This window comes from Sinocyclocheilus grahami, unplaced genomic scaffold (assembly GCF_001515645.1).
Source record: "Sinocyclocheilus grahami isolate Dianchi unplaced genomic scaffold, SAMN03320097.WGS_v1.1 scaffold227.1, whole genome shotgun sequence".
NCBI lineage: Eukaryota > Metazoa > Chordata > Actinopteri > Cypriniformes > Cyprinidae > Sinocyclocheilus > Sinocyclocheilus grahami.
In genome coordinates, this window is record NW_015505406.1 from 1,071,739 (window position 1) to 1,081,867 (window position 10,129).

The 10,129-nt window shown below is 37.5% G+C and overlaps 3 protein-coding genes across 3 annotated transcripts in view; 2 read left to right on the top strand and 1 right to left on the bottom strand.

Moving 5' to 3' along the window:
• Nucleotides 1-1,537, top strand: part of LOC107597082 (thyroid receptor-interacting protein 6-like) — a 10,418-nt gene extending 8,881 nt beyond the window's left edge. Inside the window, exons 9-10 of the mRNA XM_016287993.1 lie at nt 1,032-1,103; nt 1,406-1,537. Of these exons, the coding sequence (XP_016143479.1) occupies nt 1,032-1,103; nt 1,406-1,537 (204 nt within the window). The remainder of the gene's footprint in view (nt 1-1,031; nt 1,104-1,405) is intronic.
• A 35-nt stretch (nt 1,538-1,572) lies between these two features.
• Nucleotides 1,573-5,552, bottom strand: LOC107597083 (somatostatin-1A-like). Its single transcript, XM_016287994.1, has 3 exons — nt 5,541-5,552; nt 4,833-4,988; nt 1,573-3,932 (listed from the first exon to the last, which is right to left on the bottom strand). The coding sequence occupies exons 1-3, from the start codon at nt 5,550-5,552 to the stop codon at nt 3,741-3,743; spliced, it is 360 nt and encodes a 119-aa protein (XP_016143480.1). The 3' UTR covers nt 1,573-3,740.
• An 89-nt stretch (nt 5,553-5,641) lies between these two features.
• LOC107597085 (sorting nexin-15-like) lies at nt 5,642-8,280 on the top strand. Its single transcript, XM_016287995.1, has 5 exons — nt 5,642-5,650; nt 5,807-6,149; nt 6,237-6,386; nt 6,809-7,018; nt 7,967-8,280. Exons 1-5 carry the CDS (start codon nt 5,642-5,644, stop codon nt 8,077-8,079), a joined length of 825 nt encoding a protein of 274 aa, XP_016143481.1. The 3' UTR covers nt 8,080-8,280.
• The last annotated feature ends 1,849 nt before the right edge of the window (nt 8,281-10,129 follow it).

Genomic DNA, 10,129 nt, shown 5'->3' on the forward strand with positions numbered 1-10,129 from the left:
TGTTGTTTACAAAAAAAACAACAACGATAAAGACAAAAAAAAAAACCGAAAAATGTTTTTATCTTTATGGTTTTATTTATTGTAGGTGAATAGTCCTTTATTTGCCAACTTGATAACAAATAAATAAAATAGTTTTGATTCAAGAAAATGTGCTGTTTGTTTTCTGATATTTGTGGCTTGATGATTATGGAAGTTCAAAATAATACATTTTAAGAAATATATAATATTAATTGTCCTTCAGTGCAATTAAATAAAATGTATTATAGTTTACATTAAATGCAATTAACAAAACTTTTTAGAGTGCTTAAGTAGGACAGAAGAATATAATTAACTTTATGTAATTGCATTACTTTTTTGTTTTTGAAATATGGTTTAAGTGACGAGCTGCCCACACTGCCAAAAGCACCAAAAGTTTGGTTAAATGACCATGGTGTTGGTGTGCTTGACTGGCCAGCAAACTCACCAGACCTGAACCGGTATTGTCAAGAGGAAAATGAGAAACAAGAGACCAAAAATAAAACCAACATTTTTTGTTTATTGGTCTTAGAGACCTGAACCCCATAGATTCTCTTGTCAAGAGGAAAATGAGAAACAAGAGACCAAAAATAAAACCAACATTTTTTTTTTATTGGTCTTAGGAAGTATTCTAATTTGTTGAGACGGTGAATTGGTGGGTTTTTGTTAAATGTGAGCCAAAATCATCACAATTAAAAGAACCAAAGACTTAAACTACTTCAGTCTGTGTGCATTGAATTTATTTAATACACGAGTTTCACAATTTGAGTTGAATTACTGAAATAAACGAACTTTTCCACGATGTTCTAATTTATTGAGATGCACCTGTATTTGCACAATGTTAAATGCAGCTCAGAGGTGACATGAATTAATTTACACTGCATTTGCAATTGAATAATACTATGAGATTTACATTTTAAAATTACATTTTGAATATTGAATATGAAATAAGGTAAATGGATAATAATAAGTGAAATGGTCTAAATGAGTGCTAAAGAAAATGGTTTGTGTTGCAGGATTGTGGTCTACTCCTCTCTTCAGAGGGCGAGGGAAGAGGCTGCTATCCCCTTAAAAGAACCAAAGACTTAAACTACTTCAGTCTGTGTGCATTGAATTTATTTAATACACGAGTTTCACAATGAGTTGAATTACTGAAATAAACGAACTTTTCCACGATGTTCTAATTTATTGAGATGCACCTGTATTTGCACAATGTTAAATGCAGCTCAGAGGTGACATGAATGAATTTACATTGCATTTGCAATTGAATAATACTATGAGATTTACATTTTAAAATTACATTTTGAATATTGAATATGAAATAAGGTAAATGGATAATAATAAGTGAAATGGTCTAAATGAGTGCTAAAGAAAATGGTTTGTGTTGCAGGATTGTGGTCTACTCCTCTCTTCAGAGGGCGAGGGAAGAGGCTGCTATCCCCTAGACGGACACATTCTCTGCAAGAGCTGCAGTGCCCGTCGCATCCAAGATCTTTCTGCCAAAATCTCCACTGACTGCTAATGCCCCCATCCCATCACTCTGTGTCCCTTCTCTTCTTCATAGTTATTCTTCAGAATGTACCACTATCTAAACATCCACCGCCTGGCATTTCTTCCACCCTTGACTTTGCATGCCGATCGCACAAATAATATGAAGACGTCCCTCTCAGGGTAGCATAGAGCCGAGGAGAAAAAAATAGTTCTAGTGTTTAGAGTAGTCCCACTGGAAAGCTGTTTCCTCAAGAATATAGAAAAACAGGTGGTAAATGAAATATGATGGTGTTTGTGTATAATCTTTAGCGTATGTGTGTTTATGCGAAATGTGAGCCTCGTGAACAGGGTGCATTTCTACCTTGAAGCAGTCACTTTTACAACACTAAAATATTAACCTTTAATGGAAATATAGTAACATGTCACAGTTTCCTCAAATAATGCCCCAATTCTGCTGGCAGTTGGGGTCACTTCATATTGTCCCCATTCAGATCATCTCTTTTCTTTTATCCTCTCAAAAACAAAAACCTGATGTCTGGATATCCAGTGCTCATTATTTTAATACTTGAAATCATGATTGTTGAAGGATGTTATTACTGTATTTCGTTTACTTTATTATCATTACATTCGTCATGATACTAATGATAATTCTGGTAAACAGGTTGGAAAAGTTTAGCACGGGCAGCTGTTTTGTTCTGTTTTCCGTGCAATCTCTAGCTCTAGGTTTACGCTGATTTCAGAAACTGTTACAAGAGAAGTGTTGTCAGATAGGAATAAAGGCTCAGTTTGTTTAATGGCCGCTTCAATGAAGGAAATCTTTTGACAGGTGTGTGTTGGATCAAAGTGGTTGATTTCATTTTAAAGCTGAGCAGCTGCAGTTTTTTGCTACATTCAGCGGTTTGGGTTTGGCAGCAGGGTGGATTATTTTCAAGGAGTTTGAATAGTGAAAGAAATAGAGAGCAGTTAAGGAACGGAATCTAGTAGGTTAGATGAATTACAAATCGTGGCTTCTTATTAGAAATAGAACATTTCTCATCACATCAAGAAACTTAGTCGCGATTTTGTCACTAAATATACATCGATTAATGTCTAACACACAGTAAATGGTCAAGTATGAAGGTTACAAGTACGTACTAAATGACTTTCAGATTGTTACACATCTGACTCTTGTGCAGAGATTGTTACTGGTTGGCTTTATTCTATTACATCTCATTTGCTTTATTTTATGTCAAAATGCGTTTTTAATTGTCTGTTATTTGAATGATGTGTAGCAGCAAGCATCCATTGCGTAACGCCATTATATAAAAAGGTTTCCAATAAGGTGTTGATTGTTTGAAGCAACATAATTAAGTGCTAGTTTTTGCGCTGACAAATAGTTACAATTATCTAGAAACTAAAAGCATAAAGTGGTTCAGATGGTTGCATGCTTTATTTATTGATTTGCCTGGAATATTTTGTAAGATTATTCCAGCAATAGTGTCCATCTGGTCAATTTGCTGCCAAAAAACTTTTTCTAAACCTGTCATTGCAGATGATTGCTAATTGATAAAGTGCCCTGGTACTGCACAGTCTGTTTCAATGGCTGATTTACTTTTTAAGCTGCCGGTTTATTTCAGGGCACGTTTGGATGAGTTTGCATTTTATTTTCCTGATGTTGAGTTTAGGGGGAGAAAAAGATCAGCTTTATAAATCCATCTGTTTTTACTGCAAATGTCTATTGACATCTAGTTTGTACTGACCGTTGTTCCAATTTATGATTTGATGAATGTGAAAGAAAAAAAACCTGACAAAAAAGTTTTTAGTGTGTTCTTGCTGTTTATATTACATCCCATAGAGCCAATCACACATAAACACACTTTCCCTGATCACACTTTTATTACAGAGGACTAGCAATCCAATGACACTGTTGCAAGGTCAACACAAAAAACTCTAAATGTTAATCATATAATCTCTGGCCATCAATCCTGATAGTACCCATAATACAAACATTTTATAGCATACACTGCATAAAAGTCAAGAGTTAATCTCTTTATACTGGAATAGTATTACTGTGTGTGCTGGTGATTTTTAAGGAACATTCTTGGTTAATGCAGATGGTATAAGAAAGAGAAGAAGCTGAAGAACATCTAGATTATTACAATCCATGCTATATGCACAGGACCAGAAATCCTCTAATCAAGTTATTTGGATGGCTACACAAGTATAACAGTGTTTGTAAGGGTCTTGCAGGTTGACTAACAAGAGGTGAAGGTCTTCCAGTAGAAATTCCTGCAGCCTGCTTTGCGTTCTCGTTGGGAAAAGGGAATCTGGCGAACCACTTCATTACGAACCTCAAGATCATCGATGCTTTCAAGAGCGTCTTTCTCCTCGGGTGCCACCGACTCAGAAAGCTGCTTCAGAAGAAGCAAACGAGAGAGATCCTGAAGCTGAAGAGAGAAAAGAAGATGATTCAGAAACCTTTTGTTGTCAAAAAGAAAACATTCTAATTCGAACTTGCTGTAGTTCTTCGATATGCATATTATTCTTTTCTCCATATCCACACAGATATTATCTTCAAAACTGCACTGTAAAAATTAAGTTGTAAATGAAGGTTATACTATTTCAGTCTTAAGAATTTTATGTTTAATTCAATTTGCTACTTGCTGTTACTTTGTAATTATTATTTAATTAATAGCAAATTCTGAGTGAAAATTGTTTCAAATTGATTTTCACTCCAAAATCAGTAAATTCTACAAAATTTTACAATAAGGTTTCATTAGACTTCATTAGACACTTCACTACGTGAAGAATACTTCTAAAGTATTTATTGATCTTAATCTTATTTTCAATATCCAAGTTGCATCTGTTAAAATTATTTAGTGGAATTGAGCTAACAGTTGAAATTTACAGCAACACTTTACAACAAATTCCTTTCATTATCTAACATTAAAAATGAGCAATAAATTTGTTACAGTATTTATTAATCTTAATGTTAGTTCATTTTAATTTTACTGTAAAGTTTTTCCAAATTTACTAGCCATTTCTAAGAAAATTGTTGCAAAAGCCACAAACAAAAGGCTTTGAAACAATTTTCACTCAAAAAGAAACAGCAAGTAACACCGAAATATACAAGTACTTTTGAGGTAGACAAACTAAAATAGTAATTTCTTGTAAAACATACTCTAATAACCTGAAAAATTATGTAGAAACAATTTGCACTCAAAGTGAAAATTGCTAGTACTTGCTAGTAACTTTCACAAATAACTACAAAGAAATGGCAAGTAACACATTGAATCAAATACGGAATTTTGACGTTAAAAAAAATTCTGTAGAAAAGTTTGTCTTACCTCATTCTCCTTGGGATCCACTTCTGATTGGAGCAGCTGGAGCTGCAGGTCTTCTCTTGGTGCCGAACTGACGCTGCAAAGCAGCAGAGACATGGACAGAGTCCCCACAAACACCTGTAACGGAGAGAACATCCTTTCAACACTGTAAAACACTGCCTTTTAGAGGGGTTTAAGGATGATAGGCTTTTATAGGCACCAAATGTGGGATCCTGGGGTCGATTAGAGAGCACTTATTGGTCAAAACATAACTACGAAGGACAGTGGAGGTGGTGGTGTTGGTGTGTGGGTGTAGAGGAGCAGGGGTGAAGTGTGATGAGACGTTTGTGCATGAGGAGGGACTCCCAGACCCAGTAGGAAAGATGTTTGATAAGGTCACACCGAGGTGTTACTTTTGCATCAGAAGCCTTATCAATTCTGTCATTTGCAATAATAGATCATGGAAAAATGCATCATCTGGGACTTAAATATACTCCTGTTTGACAGGTGAAATGTTATTAACTTCAGTGGCGAGGTACTAATGAACTGCTAGGATGTTAGTTATTACAGGGGGATGATGCTATTATGCTCTTGTAAGGCGTGTGGTGTCACTTGTGATTTGGAGAGCCGTGCATTTCTGTCTTGTTCTCACTATGAGGTCCTCGTTAGACTGTGGATTTAATGATGTGAAGTGACTCAAATGTTAATTGGTCTGCTTAGTCATTATTTCACACCATCCTTCATCTCTGGTGATTTGCTTGACTGCATTGCATATACAGAGAGATCCTGTCTAGCCGATCAAAGTTGACACTCGTGTGTGGCTGATATCGGACATGTTCGCAGCTGGGTGACATTATAGTCTAAATCACACCCCTTATTGAACCCACATGAACTAAGACTTTGAGATCTCAGAGGGCTATTACTCAGACTATCTATCTATCTATCTATCTATCTATCTATCTATCTATCTATTTTTGGTTTTATTTCTCTTGTCTTAGGGAGCAGAAGTGAAAAGACCAATGGAGACAGCTGCCATTTCTACGTCTCTTCCGCCTCCTCTTATTCCCCTGCCTGAGAGAAACACTGAGCTGCTGGCTGAAGAGGAGACGGGGAGAGAGGCTCCTATCCACGCTCAGGAGCTGGAGTCCAACCAAAGACTGACAGATCTAACCCAACCTGAGTTGGCAGTTGAGGCTCTCAGTGACACGGAAAGCAGCCCCACACAAGAAACACACACCGAAAAGGAAATACAAGGACTGACAGAAAAAGAGAGAGAGACTGACATCACAACACATCAGAATAACGGCACAGACCAATGCTCTGCTACCGACACTACAACCCGTTAGTTTCTTACAGTTATCAATCCTGTAATGTCTTATTTGACTTCCATCATAGCTGATTGTTCTATTCCTGTTTTTCATCTTCCAGATGCCTCGCTTGAAATTCCGGGTTCTCCAGTCGACCAATCAGAGGAGTTTGATTCACTGTTTGACTCGGGATTGGACGAACATTCATACAAGGCCCCGCCTCTCCTTTCAGATACAGACCTCGCTATTTTTGATCCATGTGCCAAAGAAGGTAAAGTGACATGTGACATGTGGCCAAGTATGGTGACCCACACTTAGAATTAGTGCTCTGCATTTAACCCATCCAAAGTGCGCACACACACACAGTGAACACACACCCGGAGCAGTGGGCTGCCATTTATGCTGCGGCGCCCGGGGAACAGTTGGGGGTTCGGTGCTTTGCTCAAGGGCACCTCAGTCGTGGTATTGAAGGTGGGAGAGCGCGCTGTACATTCACTCCCCCCCCCTACAATCCCTGCCGGTATGAGACTCGAACCCGCAACCTTTGGGTTACGAGTCCGACTCTCTAACCATTAGGCCACGACTTCCCCCTTAGGGAGCAGAAGTACTAAAAATAAAGTCAAATGAGTCCGTTTAACTCGTCATTTCTACATATAATTGGTTTTCTGATTTTCTTATCACCCAATCTTTCAGATCAACTGTATGGATCACCCAGCCACGCTGAACTCCTGTCCGTTCCTCTAACCGTTCCAGATGGGACTGAGTCTGCTGGAGATGTGAGCTACGTGTACCAGGCCAATGAAGAGATGAAGGCCGCCCAGGAAAAAGAGAGGAACGGCGAATACAGTGCAGCAGTACAACGATATAGGACGGCTGTTTATATATTTATGAAAGGAGTGCCAGGTAAGAGAAGGATGCTGTTCTTTATAATAGACTAACAAATTGCAGTATAGCATGTATATACTGTGCACACTGTGAAAACTGTGTCTGCATGCATGGAATACCCCGATACACATTGATAAATGTAGTATTTAGTATTCAACAAAGCACACTGTAGGGAATATAGTATCCCACAATGCATGTGCTTGACTTTTCATTTCCAGTGTTAATAATGAACTGAAAGTTACAATGTGCACAAAATTCAGTGTGCACAAAATACCCTTCAAAATGTTTTGGTCGGTAAGATTCTTTAACTTCTATAATCATTATGCTCATCAACGCTGCATTTATTTGATCAAAAATACAGTAAAAAAAAAAGTAATATTCTGAACAATTATTACAGTTTAAAATGACTTTTGAATGGTAGTGTATATTAATTTACAACTGGATGACATTTTACCTATTATTAAAAAAATAAACACCCCTCACTCACCTGAATGGTTGCAGGCAGATGTGTTGGAAAATAGTATTAAGAGAGATTCATGAATCCTGTACACTGTCGTAGCTTGTTAGAACTCCAATATTTAATAAAACTGCAATGTTTTAATAAATTGCATGACCAAAACATTGCTGTTTCAATGAAAATTGTAGTTTTTTTCCTCTTTTTGTTTTCCATCTAAATAAAAATGAAAAACTGGCCCCATATGCAGATTACAGATCCTAAATCAGCCAAATGCCAATTTGCTGTGGTCAGGATGACCCTGGCATGATTCAATTATTTGAGAGGAAAGAGCAGAGTATCTCTCAACACAAGGACATTAACATGCAATGTTTGTTTCCTCAAAGCAGGAAATGAGCTCTATTTGGATGCAATGCAACATATTTAAATGGTAGGAGGAAACTAAACCTCACAACATCCCTTTGTTCTACCCTTTTTCTCTTCTCTTTCTATTACTCATTCTCTCTCGCTAGGAGATGTAGATTTGAAGAGGAGAGAAGCAGTGAAGAGGAAGATTGCTGAAATCCTAGAGCATGCGGAGAGACTTCTCTCCATACAGACTCCCACTCACGACCACAATACATAGAGAAACTGTTTAAACACACACACACACACACACACACACACACACACATACATACGAACTCAAGCTTCATCAAACCTGGGACACCCAAGCACACTCCCACATACGTTCTCTCATCAACTGAGTTTTGACTAACACACACACATATTGAAACAATTCCACCACAGTTTCACTTAAGTGCAACTCGCCGGCCACCCACACAGTCAACACACACACACACACACACACTTGACTCCCACACTTACCTTCCCGCTTACTCAAATAGTTACACTTGTAGGATATGTCCAACAGCATTACACTCCCTGCACCGTAAGACCACCACAACAGAGTTTTACTCTTTTGACACTATCTTAATAATCTGATACATTTTCTGAGCCTAAGGAACTGGAAATATCTTCTTTTTTTTTTTTATCCAACGGTTGATCTGTTGTGTAAATGGAGCTGTTATGTAAATGACCGTTGTTTAAATGAAGACATTGCCTTTTCAATGAAATCTGCCTGTTTTGTAAATGAGTAATTTAATATATAAATTGTTATTATCAACATGAAATGACATTTTTGACCTATTTTACTTCTGTAATGTGACATTCAGGGTGGAACAGGAGATTCAGTGTGTATTCAAAATGTAGGAAGGGACTTGATTCCGTCCATTGGGAATTAATTGGATGGTGGGCGTTCTATACCAGAGTTTGCAGTTGATTGTAAATGGGGTTATTCCACTCCTGAAACAGTGTGCTCCATTTTGGGGAGGCTGTTGTTATTGGTTATTATTGCTGTTGCATTTATTACATTAGCTTTTGCTGGCATTAAATTGCTGCATGGGATATTGGCAAGCAAGCTGCAACTCGTACAACAGTAGCTTAAAGAGATGTTCCAGGTTCAATACAAGTTGAAAATGTACTCCCCTTCAGGGCATGTAGATGTGTTTGTTTTTTAATCGAAAAGAATTAGAGATTTGGATTTAGCATTGCATCGCTTGCTCACCAATGGATCCTCTGCAGTGAATGGGTGCCGTCAGAATGAGAGTCCAAACAGCTGATAAAAACATCACAGTAATCCACATGACTCCAAATGAAAACGGCATGTTTGTAAGAAACAATCCATCATCCAGACTTTTTAAAAAAATTTTTTTTTTTTACTTCAAACTATTGCTTCTGGCAAAAAATACAAGTCTTCTATCCGTATTATTTGTCTTTTCTGAATCAGGAGAGAAATATTGCACAGATCAAGCATTGTTTACAAGCAAAACCAGTTTAAAATAAATATGCATTTTGAAGTAAGAGGACTTTTTCACTGAAGAAAGCGTTATTATGGATTATGGACTGGTATTTCGTCCCGTTTAAAGATTAAAAACGTCTTGATGGATTTGACTCTTACAAACATGCACTTCACACTATGCAAATTGATGGACTGGAGTGGTGTGGATTATTGTGAGGTTTTTATCAGCCGTTTGGACTCTCATTCTGACGGCACCCATTCACTGCTGACGATTCAATGGTGAACAAGTGATGCTAAATTTCCTCAAATCTGTTCAAACAAACTCATCTACATCTTGGATGGCCTGGGGATGGGTACATTTTCAGCAAATTTAGATTTCTGGATGAACGGATCCTTTAAAACAATGACTTCAATCCATTCAATGTTTTTTTTATTTGAAATATTCATTTAAAACAATGTCTAAATGGCTTTGATTATCGGTAAATATGAACCAATTTGACGTCAAACAAAAGAATAAAGGCGTTTGAAAGACAAACTGATGAATCGTGCACAGTAGGACCGGGAATAGTTCAATTTTCGTGTCATGTTGACGTTAGTGAGTTTGCGTGCAGTTTCTTTAATCCACCACCAGATGTCGCTGTTTTGCCTAGACTCGATCAAGACATCAGTGCAGATGAATCCCCATCTCTTTTAGGGCCATTGTGTTTAAGGCAGCCGTTCGCACTTTGGCTCTGTTTCTGGAGTGGGGTAAAAGGGAAAGAACGAATATAAAGGACAAAAAGGATTACATAGCAGAAAGAACTGAGGGATGAGCAGAGGATGAGCCTGGATCATC